At 28.1% G+C, this 25086-nt stretch overlaps 1 protein-coding gene across 2 annotated transcripts; it reads right to left on the bottom strand.

Moving 5' to 3' along the window:
- LOC107445832 (transmembrane and coiled-coil domains protein 2) lies at nucleotides 1-22910 on the bottom strand. Of its 2 annotated transcripts, XM_071183257.2 has the most exons (13): nucleotides 22653-22910; nucleotides 20062-20302; nucleotides 18749-18938; nucleotides 17888-18098; nucleotides 15216-15260; nucleotides 14388-14453; nucleotides 9102-9187; nucleotides 8008-8071; nucleotides 7635-7929; nucleotides 6847-6912; nucleotides 6584-6739; nucleotides 3080-3264; nucleotides 1-628 (listed from the first exon to the last, which is right to left on the bottom strand). In XM_071183257.2, exons 2-13 carry the CDS (start codon nucleotides 20293-20295, stop codon nucleotides 505-507), a joined length of 1722 nt encoding a protein of 573 aa, XP_071039358.2. In that variant the 5' UTR covers nucleotides 20296-20302; nucleotides 22653-22910; the 3' UTR covers nucleotides 1-504. The 2 variants fall into 2 exon arrangements, with proteins under 2 accessions (XP_071039358.2, XP_071039359.2); XM_071183258.2 differs by lacking the exon at nucleotides 14388-14453 and having other exon boundaries at nucleotides 22653-22814.
- Nucleotides 22911-25086: the final 2176 nt, after the last annotated feature.

The raw sequence follows: 25086 nt of genomic DNA, 5'->3' as shown, positions 1-25086 counted from the left end.
GCTATTACAATAAAAGAGCTTTATAATTCCAATTCAAATGGCACATATGGTACTTAATAACGACATACCAAATACAAGCATATCACAAAAATAAAAGTTTTACTCAGAAACTAATTCAATAATTATTGAAATAATGATATTTCTTACACTCATAACAATCAAACACACTTAACATTTTAACTAATACTAACAATGAAATAAATATCTAGCACTTTATAACCATATGGAAGCTTATCGAGTAAAACAGATAAGAAATCAACAAATGAAAGAAAATAAATAGAATATATTTTAAAAAACAAGAAGAAAAATACTTAAAAAGCAGAAATTGTTAACAGTTAAGATCACACTCAGCTTTCATTTTTCTTTTTCTATTTTTTTACACTTTATACATAAAAACAAATACTTACTACAAAATACAATTATCGTACTTATTCACATTCTCACTAAAAACCATTAATGGTTAGCAATCGTTTTGTTTAAAAATTATAAATATATTGTGTGAATCTACTTCGTTATAGAAGGTAAGATTTTAGAAGCTTTTGAGTGACACAGTTCAATCAATTCTGGATATTGATGACACAATATAATAATTATAAAGATGAGTAACAATGTTGTCAGTGTTCGAACCCTAGAAAAGGTAACAATGAATATCAGTACCATTAAAAATAAAGATATTAGTGCTTAATACTACAGCAAATATTTAGTTACACATAAAAATGAGATAAATTAAAGATACAATTAACTTACATTCCTTTTAGTCAAGCATTTTAGATAAATTTTTTTATTGAATTTTTTTTTTTTTTTTTTTTAATATTATATTTACAACTACAGTTATGAAATATTCCTAAAGGATTTTAGCTTCCCCCCCCCCTTTATAGAGCAATTTAACCCACTGACAGTTCTGCATGTAAAAAGTCGTATTTTAATCTGCAGTCTTCTTTGCATAGCAAAACTGGTTTTTCCATGTTAATACATTGAGGAAAAGTGTATAGGGAAAAAACATTCTCCCAATTTTGCCCATTTTCTAAACCAACAGTTGGTTGAAGTTTAATCAAGAGAAGAAAAAAAAATGCATTTTTAACTGCTTTTAAATTGAAAAGTATTTAATATCTTGGTATAAATATTTAATATTAATTTCAATTTTCTTTCATTTGATAAAAAAAACCATCATTATTCACACTTCTGATATCCAAAAAAACCTTGTAAACTAAAAACTATTTTCCAATTTTTATTTTATAATTTGTTTCTTTCAAAAACTCAGTTTGCCTTTTTACATAAAAAACTGTCAACATGCTATACGTTAGAGCAGGGGTTGCCAAACTTTTTTGATCATCGACCCCTACATAATTTTTCGAAATTTCCATCGACCCCCATAAAAGTAATTTTCTGTTAATTAAAACAAAACTCTATTAGATACTGTGTTTGTACATTTATTTTATGATTTTGAACATTTATTAAAGTATTAGTACATAGTGTAACAATAGTTTTATGAAAAATATATTAATGTTGAAATATAAATACATTAATATTTATGACATAATAAGTAATTATAAGTAAGTAGAAATAATAAGTAAAGTAACTACGGATTTATTGCTTCTTAATCAATGACATGGGTGTGCCTGGTGTTTTTTTTTTCTGCAAGGTTCGTTATATTGGGTTCAAAATTAGTAAACTTTAATCTTAAATCCCCTCGAAACTCCACATTTATTTCTGTTCTTAGTTAAGATTGAATTTACGTGACTGAAACCGGCTTCAACCATATAGGAACTTGGAAATGCTATCATAAATGGCTGAGCTATTTCGTAAAGTCTTACATATTTTTGCATTATATTTATATTTGTCCAAAATTTGCTTATTGTTAAATTTTTAAAAAGCGTCTTTACTTCAAATCCCCATAATAATTCAGCAAGCTCATCTTGCAGGTTGGTGTCCACGTTTTCAATTTGAGCAGAAAATGGCACAATAATCCAAACAGGGATGTCAATGTTTTCTAAATCAACAAAACGCAGTTTAAAATCGTCGCTCAATTTTTGAAGATTACCTGTATATATTTCCAAGTCTTCTTCTTTTATTTCTAATTGTCACATATCTGAAAAATACTGATAATCCTTCGACCAATCGAACCTTCCAGTTCGGATCGACCCCCATTCGACCCCCTGGCTCAGATCGACCCCCGCTTATGTTAAATAGACCCCTGGGGGTCTATATAGACCACTTTGGCGACCTCTGCATTAGAGCCTCAATTATCCGTGGAATTTGGTGGCAAGGGCATTGCGGATAACAGAAATCACGGATAATTCAAAAAACTCAAAAAGTAAGGTAGTGGCCCAAAAAATAATTTGAAAATGTATTTATATATGTGTATATATTTAAAACACACAACAGAAATTTTTGTTCTATAACTAAATCGCTGAAACAATGAATGGTAAAGAAAAATATAGTACATATACAATAGTACAATGCCCTTGGGATGTAGAGGTCAATCATGTGCAATATACTTTTTTAACTCTTTGTCGAACTCATGAATAATCTGTATTACAAATAATCAGGACTCCATTGTAGTGAGTAAAATAATTGGAAAATTAGAACTAGAATTGTAAAAAGTTTGCAAAATTTCATGGTTATGAAACATTTTGTAAATTGGAAACATTGTAATAAACAAAAGAAGTAGAAATAAAATATTTAGTTTTATTTTCAAAAGCTAGAGGCAGTGTTATCCATGCATTTTTTACTATGATCCTAACCTTGCCAATAATTGAATCAAACTTATACACTAATATCTTTAGCTTCATATCTTAATCAAGGAGATCTTGAAAATTTAATTAATTAAAAAGAATAAAAGCTTAAATTGCACATTCTAAACATTTCTTGTTTTTTTTCTACGTATCATCCATTGCCATTCAGTAGCTAAACTGTATGAGTTTTTAATATTGGTGCATACATAGTAACTTACTTAGTTCTAAGGCATTATTATATTTGAAAGAGTTATGACCATTTGAAGCATAGAGCAACATTGATTAGCTTGAGTGAAAGTTCTCCCGCTTGGGAGGTCAATATTGATACACATTTAAACACTTACCTAGTTCTTAAGAAAGGCATCATTATATTTGATAGAGTTGCGACCAATAGCAGAACTACTTGAAGCATAGTTAGTGCAACATTGATTAGCTTGAGTAAGAGTGCTCGCGCTTGGGAGTTTTCGACAGCATCTAATGACACCAACTGTTGAAGATGCTGATGCTGTTGATGTTCCATACGAGATATCTACAGAAAAAAAAAGAGATAATAAAACTGCAACTAAAACTGATTTCTGCAACGTATGGCATGGTCTAATTTACGGATGCACAACCCTTTTGAGTAAAGAGCCATTTGCAAAGCAGGTTGATTAACGATAGGCTGCAGTCATATTTTGTCATTTTGGTGGGAAATCTGATAATTTTTATGCAAACATTAGTGTTTTAAGCATAAAATATTTTTTTTTTTAAATTTTATCCCTTTTTCTTAAGAATAGATTTTTTGATATGGGGGAAAATATAAATTCCATCAAAAAAAAAAAAAAACAAAAAAACTGTCAGACTCACAGAATGAAAGTGTAAAAAAAAAAAAAAAAATATTTCATGAGTATCATTAATTATTTTAAAGAAAGAAAATTTTTAGGGCTTAAAGTAAAACCAAGAATTAAAACAAATATTATACTTATATTAAACAAATACTTATTATAGAACAAAATAAGATTTATTTATTTCGTATTACACTTTAGATATTATTTCTATTTCTTGAAATATAAAACGTCTTCCTTTCATTCTTTTCTTTAAAAAAAAAAACACAAAAGCCACTAAAGATTTAAAACAAAATTACAAAAAGTAAGGAATTTAAAAATTCGTGATTTTCTCAACTTTTCGAATTTTTTATGTTGCAATAATGTAAGAAAATATTAAAATATAGAAATTCTAAATATCACATACTAATACATGACACTAATTACCGAAAAAGCATCGGAAAAATAACTTATATTTACTGTGAAATATGCACAAATATATTTATCAAAAAGTGATTACTTGAATGAGTGATTAGAAACTCCTATGCCATAATAACATTATAGTTAAAATAACGGGATCATCAAAATCAAGTGGAAAAGCATCGTAATAATTGAGAAAAAATTACTTTAATTTACAATGAAATCATCATGAATATATCGTGTCAAAGAGTAATTATTTAAAATACGTGATTTAAAATTCGCTTGTCGTAATAGTTGGAATTTTTAAAGTTCATGGGAATGCATCATAAAAAATGCCAAAAAAAATTTTAGAAAAATAACTTGAATTTACGATGAAATCGGCAAAAGCAAAACACTTTAAAAAGTTATTATTTAAATGCGCCATTCAAAACTTGCATGTTTTACAAATGTAGTAAAAGTATGGAATTTTCGAAATCACATGGAAAAGCGCATTTAAGAAAGAAAAGCCAAGCGCCAAGAAAAACAATAAACGCCTTTTAAAAAAAATCATTAAAATTTTTTAAATTTAAGAGAAAGCGGTACAAATAAAGCTCGTCAAAGAGTGATGAATAAAATGCTATATTTGTAACTCACGAGTTGTAATATCGTAATAAATGTATCAGGAATTTTCAAACCGCTTAGAAATTGTTATTTTTCAGTGCAGAAAAAAAAAGAGTTGTGAGAATCATAAAGTAAAAGTATTTCTTAAAAAAAACTTTGTTCAGAAGCTCCCGTGGGCAACACAGGTTGAGCACTACTGGTTGAATTCCTTCTTAGAAATTTCAATATTTTATTTCATTTAAATGAAGCACTAAAAAAATAGCAACTGCCAGTAATTCAAAATAAAAAAAGATTTCATATCTAAACTAAATGTACATTTTTAAAGACAAAATTAAGGGTTTTTTTGTTAATGAAGATAGAATCTAATAACATTTAAAGCTAAACATTGTTTTAATGAATAACATTTATAAAATTAAGAAGAAAAAAAAAGAATAAAGTAAAATTTAAATAAGTTTGTTTTGGTAAAAACACTTAAAACAGTTAGGGCAATAGCTGGTTCAATGTGAAAGAAACTATTCAGCTGAATTTGTCCAAATTTTAGGGAAAAGAAATATCTCCAGATGTAATGATAGAGTTTTTTTAAATTTTAGGGAAGTTTTAGGAAGATTTTTCCAAAACGTTTTGCAGTAATTTAAGAATTTGTTAGGCTAAAAACAGGTTATACTATAGGTTTTCATTTAACCGACTACCAAAACTGAAAATACATATTCTGCATAGCATATTAATCAAGCAGCATTCAAATTTAAGATTATTCATATAATAGATTGTAATAATTTGTTTTTAAATAAGCAATTCACATCTAAAGATACAGTAAAAATTAGGAGGGTTATTTAAATTTGAATCTCTTTTTTCAAAACTTGTCCTTTTAGTTTTGAAGACAGTCAATTCCCATTCTAATTTTTGCAACTGATCAGTTCCTTCAGATTTTCAAAATATTTAGAGCTACTGCAGCTGTAGCTTTTTTCAGTCTTTCTGCTCCCTCTTTTGCAAGGTCTACAGCTAGGTTTCAATTCTTTTAAATCATTTAACTTATGGTTATTTTAAGAAGTCTGCAAATCAAGATAATCTTTTTTTCTTTTCCTCTTTTTCAAGTTTTTCTTCCTTTATTTCTTTAGGCTTATGGTCGTTAAAAACATTCCTGGTATGATTTAATGAAAATCTTTCACTACTTTCAGAAGTGTTAAAAATATATGTAAAATTATTACTTGTTATAATTTTGAATGGTATCTTTCAAACTTGAATGGTAACTAATTTAAGATATATAATAGCGTTTTCATTACGACTCATATTGGGCATAGCTTTATTAATAAAAAAAAATAAATAAATAAAAAAAAAACAGAATCAGAATTTCTAAAAATTGTTTTGATTAATATAGTTAATTTTCCATATTTAATACTATTGTAATTATCTTTCAAAAGAAAGAGTTCACTTCCATATTCTCTCTACATTATTCAGGGTTGCCACCAAAATCTGGAAAAAAAATTCCCTGTGTTTTTCCTGTACATACTATACACAATATATTAAGAGGAAACAACAATTACTGTGCTCTTGTGTGAGATATATTGGGTTAACAATATTTATTACTTTTAATCGCTGGAAAAACAGCTGAACATAATGTTATAGTAAGTGAAATAATTGAATATAGCTGAAATATCATGGTTAAATATCCTACAGATTACACTTTGAGTGGTCACAATTTTTTAAAAGACAAAAATAAAAAACAAATTCCCTGTATTTTCCCTGTTTGTAAAGAAAAAATCAAAATTCCCTGTTATTTTAGGTGATTTTTAAATTCCCTGTATTTTCCAGGTTCTCCCTGTGGAGTGGCAACCCTGTTATTTCAGATAATTCATGAGGGAAACATCAAAAATAAATAGCTTTCACTTAAACCTATAACTTGTCAATAAAGTCATTTGAAAAGTTTAAATATAGAGTTAAGATAGCAAAAGAATGTACAAAGATATCTGATCTGAATTCATGTTTCCAACTACGAGAACTAAGGAGTTTGAAATTAGAAATATTTACACGAGTCTGGCAGTTATCCAGGAGATCATGTACATCTCTCAACCTTTCTTCACTTTGATATTGCACTTTTTCCTCCATATCAGCAATTCCCTGTTTTAAATTTTCAATTTCATTTTGATGCAACTCTATCAAATCGTTCATTTGCTCCTCCAAACGCTAAAACACATTGAGGATGCAACATTAAAAATAAATACATATGATACTAGAAATATTACATTGAATACAAAATCAAAGTGAGATTATTAAAAAAAAGTGTAACTAACCTCATATCGATAGCGTTCTTCCTGCAAAGCTTGAGAAAAATAAGTAGACTCTTGCTGAATTTGACCCTATTCAAAAATAAAAATAAATTTTTGTTTGCAGACATGAATACAAAATAAAAAATAAAGAAAATACAATATAAGGAAAATAGAAAAAAAAATAAGATAAAGAGAAGATGGTAAATAAGAGAAAAAGTTACATTTGAAATCAAAGTTACTGATCAAACAATTCATGATTTTTGGTTTATTTCACATGACACAGAACATAAGCAGAATCGCATAAAACCTGATTATTGCTTTCATGGATTCACAGCAGGAAAATATGATCATTATTTTCATTGATTGACTTCAAAAAAATTATTATTACTTTCATAGATTCTCGAGAAAAATGCCACATCATTATTTTCATAGATTGACTTGATTACTTATTACAACCACAGATTAACTAGAAAAAAATCTAGATTATTACTTTCACAGATTCTATTTCCTTCACAAGATGCTGATATTCATCTCGCTGAGAGCATTTGAAATCAAAGTTACTGATCAAACAATTCATGATTTTTGGCTTATTTCACATGACACAGAATATAAGCAGAATAACATAAAACCTGATTATTGCTTTCATGGATTCACAGTAGGAAAATATGATCATTATTTTCATTGATTGACTTCAAAAAAATTATTATTACTTTCATAGATTCTCGAGAATAATGCCACATCATTATTTTCATAGACTAACTTGATTACTTATTACAACCACAGATTAACTAGAAAAAAATCTAGATTATTACTTTCACGGATTCTATTTCCTCCACAAGATGTTGATATTCATCTCGCTGAGAGCGCAATTCATGAAGAATTGGTTCCAAATCTAATGATGCATGTCCGACAGACTGTATAGTGAGTGATTCCGAACCAGAAGGCATGTTTTGTAATGGGGGGTGGGGTTGAGTTTGGTGATGTGGATGATGATGGGGACTGGGAACAGTGGAATGAACTTGATGAACCTCTCCGTCTTTGGCATTTTGATTTTGACCTGATTCTGAAGTTACACTAGAGTTTTCTTCATCAGATGTATACCTGGTACTGGAAAATGAACCAAGATTTAGATGAAAACAAATGCACAACAAAGACAAGTCAAGGGTTTGCTATAAATAAAATTACCTGTGAGTAGAAAGAGCACTGCTATGGATATTTATTTCTCGATCATCTGGACATTCATCAGATTCTGAAAATTTAAAGACATTTTTTAGTATATTTATCAATTTTATCATAAGAATCAATACCAATTGCAAAACATAATTTAAAAGCAAGTATCAAGTATTTGATTATTTTCAATTTTATTGACAATTTTAAGTTAAAACACAGAGTAGATTTTGGCAATTAGTGAATCTTGACAATGGTTAATGAAGTAGATAAAAAAAAAGAAATATTTAACCTTTAAAACTAACTACAAAATATCAATAAAAAAATATTATGTTGCAAATGAAAATATCCAAATATAATGACAAAAACTTAAATGAAATCAAATAGAAAGTTTAATAAGTGACTATTTTACCACTAAAGTAAAATAAAGAAGTTTTTCTTCGCATCTAAAAAAAATATCATAGATATGAATTAGTAAACATAAATATTTAATAAAGAAATGCATGCATGAAGAAAAAATTAATTTGCAACCCTTCAATTAACATCAAACAATAGCATAGAAGTTATCAATTATTATATTATTATAAGTTATATCCCTATAACTTCAAGTATGTACAATAAACACAAAAACACACACACAAAAAAAAAGATAGAGAGAGAAAACAATTTAGCTATTTCTTGAGATACTAAGACTTACAATCATGACATAATAAGCCTCAATCTCAATGGTTTTAGAACCTAACCTAAAACATGCTAATTAATTAGTGTAGACTATATTTTAAGTTACAAAATCAAACACAAAAAATGTACTTGAGTAACCATACAGTTTTTATAGCATAAGAGGCATATAAGCAAGAATTTCAAATTTTGAAGAAAAAAATTTTAATTAAATTGGGTTCACAGTGAGCCCCGATACAGTCCCTGGACAAATTATTAGAAGCACTATAAGATTCTATGTGAAATGATACTGGCACTCACTGTGAAATTACCCTTACAAATGAAAAAACAAATAAGCATAGTTAAACTGTATTTAGTATCCATACAAAAGCAATGCGCAGACAATATGTTGTAATTATGTTATTTAATATGAAGAAAAATCTATTTTTACTTACTCTGATGCACTGTGTTTATATTATCTGCACTGCCAAACTTATTTTTTATAAGATGTGCAAATTCTCTAGGCTTTGACATGACACTTCTGGAAAGAAGAAATTAATTAATTAATACACTAATTTAATATAATTGTAATACAGCCTTCAGAATTGGAAGTTTTAATCTATCATTGAAAAATAATGCTAGACTACGAGGAAAGAAACACATACTATCCACAAATATTACAAAAACTGCTTCATTGGTTGAACATGTGTTTTCTTCCAAAATAAATAATGTTTTTAAATTATGCAACAAACTAACCATCTGAATCATAAAAGATGTTTCACAATGTCCAGCATGCTCTTTGGGTTAGCAATAATGTTATAAAAAGTTAACTCCACAAAATAAAAAAATTGGTAGCTATTAAGTGGCAAAAGTATTATTTCTAAGCTATTAAGAATGCTAGTTAATGTATTCTAATAACACAGTTATTAGGTGATTGATTTATTTGTTTATTTAATACCACACACTTTATGACAGATATTTTTTTTCAAACAAAATACATACTACATAAGAGGAAAGCTGAAAACAAATACATTAATGTTTTTATTTATTTATTTTATGATATTTTTCTTTTCTTCTAAACAATATAAGAGGAACATTGAAAAAAATGCATTAATGTTTTTAAAATTTAAGCATTATTTTGTACATTTAAACTAAAGTGAGTATTTATATCTGTAAGAGTATAATTTGAAACCTCTTTCTGGGGGCAAGACGGATCTTATAATGTATTCATTTGAAAGACACATTGTGAAACATTAAGAAAGACATTTTTTTTAAATATAAAAAAGATGTGACAAAAAATTTTAGGGAATGAATAAAAATAATAATACAATTTTTATTGATTTTATGTACGATAATACTGCTTCGTAACTTTAAATACTGCTACATCCACTACAAAAATAATTTAGGTTATTTTTAAGATATTATTTTGTATTGAATTATACTTCATTGCAATTTTCCGACTTCAGTGTCTAATACAATTCAGTCCAATAATGTCGAATACAATTCAGATTATCACAATATATATATTTTTTAATATATATAGAATTTAAGCTAGGCTTGTAATTAGTTAACGCCCGGTGGCTGAACGGTAGTGCTTTGCGCTCCCGTGCCACAGGTTCTAGGTTCGATCCTCAGGCCGGGCAACGTTGACTCAGCCTTTCATCCTTTCAGTGGGTCGATAAATGAGTACCAAGCATGCTTGGGAACTAAACACTGGGGTTCTGCGTTTGGCTGACTATCTGCTCTTGCACCCCAGAGCCCAAGGTCAAGAAAACTGAGATGGGCACAGTAGGCCTTGGCCCTCCATGGGCTGTCTAACCACTGAGTTTAGTTTATAATTAGTTATGTCAGTTTTTTTGCGAAGAATGCTCAATCCGAACAAAAAATAACTCAATAAATATGTTTTAGAAAAAAATATAAAAATTACGGCATGTGCAAAGAAAGTGTGTCTGCTTTTTATAATTTTCATTAAATTATGATTATAAATTTAACTTTCATAAAAATCATTAATAAGCAAGTTTCCATAGCCTGATAAATGAAAATGTCTTAATTTACTTGTTTTTCATACATTTAGAATTATTTTATTTTTAATCCACCTCTCTTCACAAATAAACTTTTGTTAACTATTAAATTCACTCCATGGCAATCTACATGGGTTGTTATGAGGAGCTGTACTTGTGAGTCATCTAAAAAGATTTTACTGTTATGTGCTTTGACTTCATTTAGATCTTCCATATTTATAAACTCATAGTAATTATTCATAAACCTCAGATTACTAACTTCATGAAAGAGATCCGTCAGATTTATTTTATAATTAAAACAACTTTATTTCATATTCAGTTTTTAGTTTAATATCGATTTTTAAATAAAATTGAAGTGATCTTTTGAAGTTTCAATAGATAACAGCATACTTAAAATTACAGATGGCAGTATCAAAGTGATTTAGATAAATTTTGAAAGTAAAACTTTTGAAAACTATAAACAAATTAGTTACATGGTTAATATTTAAGACGGAAAGCTGATTAGAAAATAACATACAATCATAAATCTTAACAGGTATGAAAGCTACAAGACAGGAAAACATTTTGCAAATAGACCAAGCGAGGAGATGGATATACATGCAGAAATTTACAGAATAGTTTTAATAGAGATCTTGTAGCATTATACTCAATTGAAAATAGATTTAAAAATGTGAGATAAAAAAAACTTGTCAAATTGACAGATAACTTTTTGAAAGATTTATATAATTTATTGCATTCAAATAATCTTCATTTTATAAGGATTAGACCAGAAATGTTAATGAAATTAAAAAACAACGCACAAGTGCATGCATCTTATAAAATTAACATTTATAACCCTATATATTATAAATTAACTATTATAAATTAACATTTATAAATAAAAAAAATGATGTAAAAAATAACTTGATTTAACAATTAATTGAAAGCATGTGACTAAAGTCATTAAATAAAATATAATTATAAAATTTGATGTTCAACTGTTATCTAAAAAAGTGTTCGAAATTTAGTGTAAAGTTTTTTGCTAAAATAATTTTTTTTTAATAATTCCTCATAATTGTTCTAACATAAATAAGCATAATAAGTCTTACAGTCCAATACGAAAAAGAGGTATCTCCAGGGGTAGGGGGCATTCTAAAATATGAGGAGCAGGTCTCTTTGAGGATAGAACAGTCCCAGAGATGCTATCCATTCATAACAAGTTCCTAACACAAAATGCAGTCAACAGAGTCAGAAGATCTAATATTAAGTAAATGTGCCTTTAGAAAGTCCTGCCCAGCCAGCAACCTGAAATGCGAAACTCCGATAGGCCTAGGGAGGTTCTAGAGAATACTTAATGTTCAGAGGTTCTGACAAGAAACATCAAACTCTCTCGGTAAAAAAATACTCAGTGACTTCGAATTTCTTGTTTTATTAGCAGTTTAACATTTCTCAGAATAGAGGGAGAATCAGGAGGGTCTGTCTGTTTTGCGAGGTTATCTGCATTTTTGGTATTATGTAGTCTGGTTATTTAAGAAGTCTTAGTGTATTTAAAAAAAAGGTACAAGTAATATAAGAGTAACTAATTTTACATAATCATACATAAAAAATGTTGGTAGCTTTTATTTAATTGTAAATATATTGTCAAAAAATGAAATTTAATTTAGAATATCTTCATATCCACATCTGATAAAAATTTAAGAGTTTATTTATTTAGTATTTATTTCAGCTGTATACCTTTTCCAAATAGTACTTGTTATAACTAAAAAAGAATTACATTAAGAACTCTTTAAAATCTTAAAAAAATGCTCGTTCTTATAAAATAAAGCTACAATATTAGCAAACCTTACTTTGCCAAACCATGAATTTTGATATACCATAGAACAAAAAGGCTTAAAGTAAAGTAAAAATCATAAAAATATTACATATATATATATATGGGTCATTCTCACGAAAACTGTCATTTTTCAGTTCATAAAATCCCAAAAAAGTAAAGTGAATAAAAAGCTCTGAAACTTTTTATATTAATAGAAATATGTAATGGCATTATAAAGAAAGTGAATATCCTACAAATTATACTTAATATTTAAATTAATAAATTTTTTAAATAATTAATTCATAATTAATTAATTTAGAATAATTAATAATTAATTAATTAATTTAATAAATAAATTAATTAATTTAATAAATAAATTAATTAATTTAATAAATTAATTTATTACTTTTTTAATTTATTTTTCAAATTAATTAATAAGTAAATTAATTATTTTCACTATTGAAAAAGTGAGGGAATGCCACTAATAGTGAGGGAATGATATTTTATTTTAATACATGTTTTTATCTAAGTTACATCTACCTAAAGTTTGAAAATGATAACATACTAAGTATATCTAATATTTATTATAATTTAGTCTTATATATTTAATAGTTTTTACAGGTTTGAGAAATAAAATTGGCTGGCACGATTGAACAAAAAAAAAATTTGTACACATCTTGAATCATTCCCTCACTTTGTACACTAGTGAGGGAATGACGAATTCAATAAAATTTAAAAATAACAGTTAGGCCTAATGAATTTCTGAAGTCAATCACATACAATTATATTCATACAAGAAAGCAACATATAATTATCCACTTTCTCGATGAAGTTGTATTTTATTTTACTCTAAAAAATGACATGAGGGAATGATAAATGTAAAAAATTTACCTGGTTTGATTCATTCAAATGTATTTTCCACAGCAAAGCTTCTTTAAGTTGAAGATGGAAACATACTGCAATTATGTTCTATGATAACAGTTGTTAACTTCTGAAGTTTTTATTAAAATATTTTTATTCTAAGAAGATTGCGGGTGATAAGAACATTGTTGTGAGGGAATGACGCGAAACACTGGGGACAAAGTTTAATATAGTGCTGTGTTAATATTTTTATCAGAAATTAAATTTAAAATTGATTTTCTGAATTCTATATTTCAGTATTCTGAAATAAAAAACACGAATTTGTAAAAAAAAAAATTTATTTCAGAAACAATTTTTTTTTTTTTAAATCAGCAGTGGGGACAAGTGAGGGAATGACATTTTGGTATATTTTAATTACCTAAAATAAATAAAAAATAAAAATTGATAATTTTATTTTTATTCTTTTGTTAACTTGCATTCTGAAGGACATTTTCCCTGAATTTTTTTTTTTCGTAAGCTGTAAAACAAACATAAAATATACTGGGGACATGAAAATGACTGTTTTTGTGAGAATGACCCATATATATATATATATATATATATATATATATATATATATATATATATATATATATATATATATATATATATATATATATATATATATATATATATATATATATAATTTATACATACATTTATATAAATATATATATATAAATTTATACATACATTTATATAAATATATATATATAAATTTATACATACATTTATATAAATATATATATATAAATTTATAAACTAAGAGTGGAGAAAAAAGATTAAAAAAAATCTTAAAAAAAATTATACTAACAAATTAATGACATAGATAATATTGAAAACATTATATATTTAAACAAAAAAAAACATGTTTAATTTTGATTGATTCATACAATGTTTCAACTAACAACAAATTACAATTAAAAATATTTAAAAATAATTCTAAAAATTAGTTAACTTCAAATTCTTGAAAATATATTTCTCATTAATCATAATTTAAAGTAAAATAGAATATAGAAATGACTTACTCTGCAGCTGTATGGGCGATTGAGGCACGACCTAAACGCCCTCCTTTCAAGCTGCCAACAACTCCTCTGATGCAGCATAATAATTAACACATCAATGAATATAATTAATTAACGCTGCATACATTTAAACAAAAATACTGAATTTCACATGAAAAATACTTTTCTTTACAATAAAGAAATATCAAGTAAAGAAGAGGAAAGCAAACATAAAGATTTATCAAAAGAAGAATAAAAAGTTAATTTATCACAATTATCAGGTATAATACATGCAAGAAACGGTAAGAAAAGCAAACTCACATGCAGAACTTCAGTGCTTCAAAACACTACGTAAATTACTCATGAAAAAAAAAATTTAACACAGACTAACTTAGGATACACATTTTAGCTTATTCCTATTTATTTTTTTACATATAAAAATAATAAAAAACTGTATGCTATTATAAAATACTAAGGGTTATTAAAGCTTCTTTTTATAACTGTGATTCTAATTCTTAAAGTAAAAAAAAATTTCAAAAAATTATTTTTTATTAAAATGTGTTAAACATTATTTAAACATAAAAATCTAAATAAAAAAAATTTTGCCTAAATATTTTAGACACTTTACGGTCAGCTAAATTGATATCTCTAGACACTTGGGATGCATCTCAACTAATGGATGAAAACAAAAAGAAAGAGGCTGGTAATTTTTTTTTAAAAAAAACATTTATAAATTCAAATATTTACAAGTACATAGATAATTTTAAAGATTAGCCTATAATATTCAGATTTAAGTTTTTACACAAAAAAAGTTATTTACATTAAGAAATGAATGATATAAAATATAATTACCCAGATAATCCAGAAATGCCACCTTTGATATTGGCTCCAACATCCCTGAAAGTGACATTACATCAAATTTCAAAGCCATAAAATGCAGGTAAATTATTTGACAACAATTGAAGTGTCACTACTAATATTTTATTTGAAAGTAAAGCATTTCTGTAACAGCTAGTTGCAGAAATAGGAAAAAGGAGCCCATGGTGCCACCTCGGGATATAACCAACACACTTCACGACAACAGCTACTGTTCTATAATTGCTCAATATACTTAGGGTAAGTAATTAAAAAAAAAGATAGAATTAAAACAAAATTGAAAAAAAAATTTTAAAAATCAAGTTTAATAAGGTCATAAATTTTATTGTGACAAACAGAAAATTTTTGTAAAAAAAAATGTAGTTAATGAGAAAATTTCTTAAAATTTTAGCCAACATTTTAAAAAATTTTTAATATTAACACAAATATGTTCTGATAAATTTAAAAAATAAAATAGATAAATAAAACAAAATTTAATTTTCTTAAAAAATTTCAGCAATTTTTTTATGTTTAACCAATTCAGTTGCTTCCACAGATCACAAAATAAGGCACTGAAAATAAAATTCCTTTAATTTTCCATTGCAAAAAAAAAGAAAAAAAATGAGAGCTTATTTAGCAAAGGCTTATTAAAGGCTTATTTAGCACCCTTACCAACCTTTCATGTTTTCAGTGGGCTGATAAAATGAGTACCAAGCATGTTTGGGGACTAAACACTGGGTGTTTTGTATTCGTAACCCAACTGCAACATCTGCTTCTGCACCCCAAAGCCCAAGGTCAAGAAAATTAGAATGGGCAGAGTATGCCTGGCCATCCTTGGGCTGTTGTGCCACTGAGTTTAGTTTAGCAAAAAGAGCATACAATGTAGGAATAGTTAACAAAAATTCTAACTAATGTTGCTCCATTTTGTTTCGAGATATATATCTAAAATTAGATATTGTTGATGAATGAATAAATAAGAAGATAAAATAAGAAGATAAATAAGAATAAATAAGAAGAAAAATAATAACTAATTTTAACAAACATTTATCATTTATATAAAAATTATCAAACCACTTTAAGAAATAAAATTACCACTTTAATATATTGCTCATCAAAAATTTTATAATTTCTTAAATAGTTAGAAAATATATTTTAGATTTTGTAATATACTGAGCATATTTGTTCATTTAATTTTTTTCAGATATAAATTTAGTTTTTTATCATTTAACTTCATTAAGAAATTTTTTTTGAAACAGCAGTAACTTATACTTCGTGATAGATATTTGTAAGAAATATTTACTATAAAATATATAAAATTTTAATAGTGTACTTTTTGCACACATAAGGCTTTGTTATGTGCTAAAAAAAAATAAAAAAATACAACATTTTTTTGATGAGTATAGAAGGCTACTTTTAAGAAAGGCAAACTAAGAACGAAAAAAAATAATAATAATCTGCTTTACTTAAGTATAATAAGGGCAAGTTTATCACAAAAGTAATAAAAATATAGTTTTTTTTAAATTCCAAACTTGCTTTGTCTAGGACAGAAAGTTTAACACGGAATTCTGAACAACTCATAATAGTTCGAGATCATTATGAAGAAAACTTTTATAGTACTGCTGTATTAAGGAAAAAAGAATAGCCACTATCAATTAGATAATATTCCCTCATGCCAATATTTAATTAAACTTTAAAATCAAGTTCAAGCATTCCTTCATCAAATAATTTCAAAGTTTTAAAAATATTGACATGTAAACAAAGTGAATATGCTGCTAAATATTTTTGGACAAAAGTAATTTAATGGATTATTAAAAATTCTATGATATGATTACAGCATTGTTGATAGGAATTAATCATTTCAAAAATCAGATGAAAGAGACGAATTAATGAGAATTTACAAAGTTGAAACCTGCAAAATTTGTAACAGTATTTGCTAAAAATAATAAGTAAGCATACGACCCTTTAATTTCTTACTATGATAATTTGACAATTTAAATTGTTTGACAACTTTCCTTTTATAAAAAAAACTATTTCCAAAAACAAAATTAAAACATGAATCCTGCAGGTATTGATGTATGTCTATATAATGCATATAATAAATAAGTAGACGCTTACCAAGTTCGAACTATCGGATTCTGCAGTTTTTACTTGCATTATGAATTAAAATAAAAAGAAGTTAATTAAATAAAAAATCCAAATAGCCTGATTTTTTTTAAATCGATTTTTTAAAATCCCCTTTTTAATTCTTAGGAACAGTATAAAACACACAAAAATTCTTAACACACACACAAATTAGGAATATCAGGGCAAAAAGCAACAATTAGTAAAAACAAGGACAAAATATTTTTTATCAGGAAAGTCAAAAATATCAGGACAACTACAAACCCTGACAACATGCGATAAAATAAATTATATGGAGGGACTTTTAATGGATATTCAATCGGAAACTTAATGAAGAAAAGCTATAAGAATGAATACATTATTTGCTTATTTTTGTAAATGGAATAAAACAAAATGCAATTTTTTTAAAATTAATACACGTGATAAAATCAATTATAATTCTAAACAGAGAAACCTTTGCTCCAAATAATTAATACAATTAAATAGCTGAATTCATTTATTTGGCACACAACTTGCAGGACAGAATGAAAATAAGGCAGACTAATTACTTTAATCCTTGTCCCATATCTCTTAGAACACCTCGAGGTAAACCATGAGTTTCCAAATCTCGTATTCTCTTGTTATAGTTTTCCAGTTTCTTTTGCAACTGTGTTATAAGCTGAGCTGATTTTTGGTTTTTCTTTTCAAACACATTTTTGATTCTCTGAAGTTGTTGTTTGTCTGCATTAGTAGCAAGTTTTAAATATTCATTCACATTTTCTAAAAGGTAAAAAATTTATAAAATTAAAATTGAGTTTAATTGTACGTAATAAAAAAGAGAGAGAAATACATATTTTAATTTAAAAGGGTGGCTATCAACACTAAGAAGAAAAAGAAATTCCGAGGCTAAATTAATTTTATTGTATTCCCTGATTTGTGTAACTGGTGACATAAATTTCATTATTTAATTTTCAGATTAAAATATTAAGAGATCAAAAATATATATATATAATAATAATAATATCAAGGATTAATTTTTTATTGGAAAAAATATTGGACATGTAGGCACAGAAAACTGACTCAATTCCTTCATTTCCCCTAACTATTACAGTATTTTAACCAAATTTCCTGTTCCCTGCTCCTCTTGATTAAGTAAATTTTATTAAAAGACATAGTTTAATAAAGCTTTAAAAATGCTATAACAAACATTTTTATAAAGGAAATGTATAATTCACTTGCTAAGCCCAATTTTAGTAATATTTCTGATATTAAAACTAGAGTAACACTTCCTGTTTCACATCATATGAAAATTTCTTGCATAAAAAATATGTTTTAACAAAACTTGAGAATACATTATACAAAAATAATTAAACTATTTGCAAATAATGATGGAAATATTAAGTGTTAGTGGCAAACAAAAATAAACAAACCATCTCTGGCAGTTTGCTCTGCTTTTATGAGTTCCTTTGTACGATATATTTTCTGCTGAATGTGCTCGATTGCTGCCTTAGTTTTCGATAGGTCAGGAGGGTGGGATGAATTGAAATCACACTCATCAGAAAAGTGCAGACCTTCATTACTGCCTAAAGATGGTAAACTACCACTCAATCCAGCAGCTTCCTAGAATAAAATACAAAAAAATTAATTTATAATGAATGCCAACAAGTAATTAAGTGCAAATTAAAAGTAATAATAAAAAAATAATCATAATGAAGACTTTTACATAAAAAAAATAGGTGTAGGTCAAATTCATATATTGGGAGCATTAATATTAAGGAAATCTGGGTTTGGCACGAAAATTTTCAATAAATGATAATTACTGCTAAATGATAATTGCTTCTGGAAACCGAATTTGGATTTAAAGAAGAAATTCATAAATTTCTTGAAGACCACTTCATTGAAAATTTCAGTAAAAGTATCTGACTATTTGTGAAAATTTCCTTCCTTTTAAGACAATTTTAAAATACATTTTTACATGCTTCCCACAACCAGTTAAAAGTAAAACAAAAAATAATGGTGGTTGTTAAAAAGGAAATTGAGGGCTGGTAGTTATACAAAGACTAACAAAAAATGATGTTAGGCAAACCATTTCATATATCATGTATCAGAAAATATTCAAATCGACATTAAAGCAACATGTCTAGAATGAAACAAATGCGCCAGTTTTTTAAACATTTTAAAAAGCAATAAAAAAAGAGAGAAAAACTAGAAATGGCAGTTAAAGTTAGGTTGTATATCTAACAAAAATACAATGAAAACAAGAATACAGAAAAATAAATTTTATATCTTGGCTAAGAATAGATCAACTAGAAATATGCATTAAGCAATATTTGCCTTAGGAATACAATAAAGCAAATTAATAAACAATTTCTTTGCAAAGAACCTCAAACAGATCAAATAATTGTAAATTCATTTTGTTTTGTAGAATTAAACACAATAAAAAATGCTTATAATAGAAGAATTACAAAAATTTTACACAAATAAAAATGTGTGAAAGATTTTTAACAACAAAGAATAAACCCATTTAGGGAACTGAAGTTTGTACAAAAGTCTGCTTTGTACGATCAAATTTTATAAAAGGCTTTTTTTAATGTCTCTAAAAAATAATTTTAAAAAAATGTATAAACATGTTAGATTTCATGTTTTTTTTTAAACAAACAATTTTTTTATTGTTGAGAGTCAAAATTCTGTATTCAAAATTTCTAGATTTAAAAGAAAACTGTAATATCTATTACAGACTTACAGGTTCACCTGTCTCATCAGTGGTGCCCCAATCATCAGTAGTTGTATTCACAGCTTGTGAAGATCCAGACAAAGATGCAGGAGAAACATTAATATGAAATGATGGAGGATGAAGAACAGAAGGACTGGATGTGGTAACATATCCGTGATGAGGAGCACTCAGCTTTGCAGAATCATTACTGTCTGAAGAGGTACCCCCTCTACGGTTCTGCAAAGGACTTTTTTTCCTCTTCATGGTTAATCTAAATATAAATAAACGAAATAAAAAGAATAATTATCTCTTTAACAGGCCATTTATTTTTAATAATAGCGATGTATTCATTACAGAAAACAAATGGGAGAAAATTTCTCACCCTTTCTCAAAAACAGGGTGAGATTTCAAAAAGTTAAGTGAGATTTCTAAAAATTTAAAAAACACGAATAGACTTGGAAAAAAATATTTCTTTAATTATAATACATTTTTCACATCTTCTAATTGAATATTTTTGCTGCATCATTACATGGAAAATGTTCTATATCTACTTTTTCATCGGCTATTATATTTATTTGGCTGAAAAATATCCGTATCTGTTTCCTTTTTGACCGACATTTGTTTCATTTTCATTTGTCCGTTACGTAGTAGAAGATGTCGTTTTAACAAGGTATTTGTCCATCTTACATTCATGCACAAAAAATTTAAACATCTTACATGAAGAAACCTTACCTATGGTGAATACGTGGTTGCAGAGAAATGTGTTCTGAAAGGGGTTCCATGGGGGGGTGCTCTGCTGTTCGCACCGGTTCTGAACAATACTGATAAATAGGGAAGTTAGATAACAAGGACCGATGTTCAAAATAATGAAAGATCAAGGAAGAAAAGTGAAACGGATTTTATTCAAAATGGCAAAAGACAAAATTTTTTCCAAAATTCGAGCTTTTTGAAATTGATTAATACAGTGCGTGAACTTCTCGCGTTAATCGTTTTTTATTGCGAGAAAAGAAAAAAATAGGTGAGATTCTCGCGCTGTAGTGAAAACACTGAATAGTCTGTTAGTAATATTGTCTGAAGAAAATATATTTATTTAGCTTTACAGATAATATTAAAATTTTAACACCATTTTTTTTTCTGAGGTTAAGTTTATTTACCATTATCCATTAGAAGCTAGAAAGAGAATGAAGTTTCAGCAATTAAAAGAAGTAATTTTTTTTTATTTATAAAATAAATTCTGTAAACATTACAAAATTAATTGTACATGTAACTTTTTATTAATATAGCTGAAATTATTAAATTATTATTCATGACATTTCAGAAAACATGGATAAACATTTAACAAGACATTGCAAAATATGCATGTAGGAGCAGCTCAAATAAAGTTTTATAACAATTTACCTTGAAGATTTAAAAATAAATGTTAATACTAGACACAGCCTTAAAAAAGATTAAAAATAAAGTTATTTTGTTTAAAAATCTTGTGACATTTTACCCTGCTCAGCGAGAACTAAAATATAACATAATAATTACTATACAAATAACTGGAAGCTTTATCTGGTGACACTCAACATCGCTGTAGACTATTTGATTAATTAATTAAATAATTAACAGAGTTTAACTGCTTTTCACCCTTGTCATGTACCCAAAGAAATGATAATAGATTGTGGACATAACAGCATTTATAAATTTCAGATGACTTTTTTGATTATTTTAAAGATTGTCCTAACATGCCTATGAAAATATTTTAATTCACACAGCATTTATTGGCAGTGTAAATGTTAATATTATTCTTAATGACTTAGAAAAAGGTATAGGCCAAGTTTTGACTATTGCCAAGCAGTGGCCCTCGAGAAACTTTGAAATATTTCCCAGATCGGTATCAACTTCTTTTTTTTTTTTTGCAAGTTTAAAATCACTTTAGCACATTTGCACTTGTAGTTGGCGCAAACACACACAGATAGAGAAATATTCATGAACTTCGCACTGAATACTCTTTGAGTGTATCATTGTACGCATACTATTTGTCTAATTTTATACAAAACACCTCTGAATTATTATTATTTTACCATATAGAATGCAACTCACACGAGTGATATCAGAAACAATATATTTAAAATTTCCATGATAAAAATCTAAAATAATAATAATTATTTACTAATAAAAAATCTGATAATATGAAAGATGAATCCTTATTATATGTTTTAGTAATTCACACTTTTTGAACTTACATACTTCAAAAGATAGAATACTTGTATACTTTATTTTACAATTTAAAGTTGCAAATATTACGTACTTCACTAAGCCAAATAGATAATACAAACATAACCTTGCTCAAATAATGAAAATAATAATAAAACCTGAGGAAAATTTAATTTAACAAGTACATAACAGATGAAGTTATAGGGCCTTAAAATACAGATCAATTTAAAACGTATTCAATTTTAGCACAAAAAAGTAGTAAGTATTGGGTAAAAACATTAATCATTAATTACAGAGCCAATACAAAAAGTAGTGTTGACAAAAAGTATCTCAGAGAAAAAGATATATGAAATTCACAGTTCCGATATAAATACAGGAAGTATAAATTGAAAGAATTTAGTGTCAAAAATTAACATTAAAACCTTTTTTTTTTCAAACTATGAAGTCATGGAAAGCAATCAGCATTATTAATTTAATGGGAATTCCAAACCAATAAAGCAAAAATTATTTTTGGTAACAATAAAATTATTTTTTTGTTTATTAAATTCAGAATAATAAACAAAAAGAAAACTACAGATACAGTGAAGGAATGAGAATGATAAATCTTCAGTTTAATCTTCTGTAGCAGCCGAGAGATTAATGTCTCATCAAATCTTTCTTTATTTTACAAGCTGCATTCTTACTTGCTATTTTAAAAGCTTCGTTTTTACTGAAGAACCAAATCCCTGCTCATTTATCATACGGCATATTTATCATACATGCAGTTGTAGTTGTTGTAGTTAATTTACGTCGCACTAGAGCTGCACAATGGGCTATTGGCGACGGTCTGGGAAACATCCCTGAGGATGATCAGAAGACAAGCCATCACAATTTTTATCATCTGCAGAGGGGATGGCAGCCCCCGCTTCGGTAGCCCGACGAGCTGCATGCGAAATCGAGCACTTTACGATAGAACAGTTTAACGAGGACCAATACCGCACACCCTCGGTCCCTACGCAGACTGATCCAAGTGGTCACCCACCCGCACACTGACCGCAGCCAGTGATGTTTGACTTCGGTGATCTGCTGGAAACCGTATCTTGACGATAAGTCCAGTGCGGGACTTATCATGTATGCATATTTATCATACGGAATTATTGCGCTCTGTACAGTGGCGTACAGAAGTTCAAGGCAAAGCCTGTAACATAAATAAGAACAAAAATTCTCTATACGTATCAAAAATGCAATAAAAAAAGTTGGCCGGGATAGCTTGATCGGTAGGGTGCTGAGCCCAGGTCCGAGAGTTCGTGGGTTCGAACCTCACCAGCCGAAGACTCCCCGTGTAGTAAAGTGACTGGTGCAAGTTAAATCTGTCGAGTCGCAAAAGTCCTCCATGTTCCCATAACAAATCAATACGTCTGGGGGTACTGGATTGGAGATCGATCGTTCTCTGATTCAGGTCAAAATTACGAACTGTGGATGAATGAATGGATGTACGAATGAGTCCGCCCTATAAACGGGTTCGACGTATAGTATGAAGTCGTATTCTTGGCCATAGATGGCGCCACCGAAAAACAAGAAACGCACACTCTGTCTTAAATTTGCTCGGTTTCACCAAGCAGGCTTGTCCACGTGGTAAGTGACATTAGAAACAACAACAACAACAAAAAAGGTATAAGCACCCCTACTCATAGAGGTTGAAAATAAATATTTTAGGGAAAAAGAGACAAAAACATCATCCAAATCTGACGTATTACTAGCTAAGAAGTCGGGATCAAAAACGTAAAAACTGACTTGATTGCTTAGGAGACGTTTCTAATAACCGCCTTTTAACTTCTGTCTGTTTCCTTCGGGAATTATACAATCTTTGATATTTTTGGCCTAATTTACTCAATGGTGTTTTGTTAGCTTTCGATACAGCTTATGTTTCTTCCTTTCTTAAATATTAAATAGTAACCATTAATGTGTATATTTTTGACTTAATTTTTGACAATGAATCTAAACATATATATTTTAAGCAGAGTCTTGAAGGTACACCCTGCATATTTATAAGGAACTAATTCCATATTTATATTCCTCTTTATGTTGTTGTTGTTCTTCATTTACGACGCACTAGAGCTGCACAATGAGCTATTGGCGATGGTCTGGGAACCATCCCTGAGGATGAACCGAAGACATGCCATCACAATTTTGATCCTTTGCAGAGGGGATGGCACCCCCGCTTTGGTAGCCCGACGACCTGCACGCGAAGTCGAGCACTTTACGGTAGAACAGTTTAACGAGGACCAATACCGCACACTCTCGGTCCCTACGCAGACTGATCCAAGTGGTCACCCACCCGCACACTGACCGTAGCCAGTGATGCTTGACTTCGGTAATCTGCTGGGAGCCGTGTCTTAACGATCAGTCCACTACGGGACAGCCACCTGGCCGGCATAAAAATAAAAATTCTCAGATCATGGGTTAGAATCCCTTTGCTGTCAGGCTAACAGTGGGATGTTTTCGCGGTCTTCCTCACCATGTAACGCAAAAGAGGGTAAGTTCCATCAAAAAACCCTCCACGAAGTCAAATTTCTTTCAATACTTGATCCTGGAGTTCCCATGTCTTCTGGATTAAGTTCAAAGTTACAAACATTGGTAGTCGTAAACCCAAAATTGGGTCGGCTGTTCAAAGGCGGTTTTAAAAAGTAAAATAAAATTTGTTCGTTATAATTATAATTCGCTGTAGTTTTCTTACATATATAAGCACTACTCGAATCGTCATTACTTAAAGTACATTAATGTTTTTCTGAAATGCGAAAAAGCAGTCTAGTCAACCTAATGATGTCTCAAAGAGAATATTTACCGAACGTGATATCCATATTTCATAGCAAGAGT

This window comes from Parasteatoda tepidariorum, chromosome 7 (genome assembly GCF_982258835.1).
Source record: "Parasteatoda tepidariorum strain Cologne lab strain chromosome 7, Ptep-v5.0, whole genome shotgun sequence".
NCBI lineage: Eukaryota > Metazoa > Arthropoda > Arachnida > Araneae > Theridiidae > Parasteatoda > Parasteatoda tepidariorum.
This window is presented reverse-complemented; position numbering and strand designations above follow the sequence as displayed.

Coding starts and splice junctions, on each gene's coding strand:
- LOC107445832 (XM_071183257.2), bottom strand. CDS start 20,295: ATGAAGAGGAAAAAAAGTCCTTTGCAGAACCGTAGAGGGGGTACCTCT. Junction 9,188..14,387: donor ATCGCCCATACAGCTGCAGA/GTAAGTCATTTC, acceptor TCTTCTTTCCAG/AAGTGTCATGTCAAAGCCTA. Junction 6,913..7,634: donor AGGAAATAGAATCCGTGAAA/GTAATAATCTAG, acceptor ATTTTTGAATAG/GGTCAAATTCAGCAAGAGTC.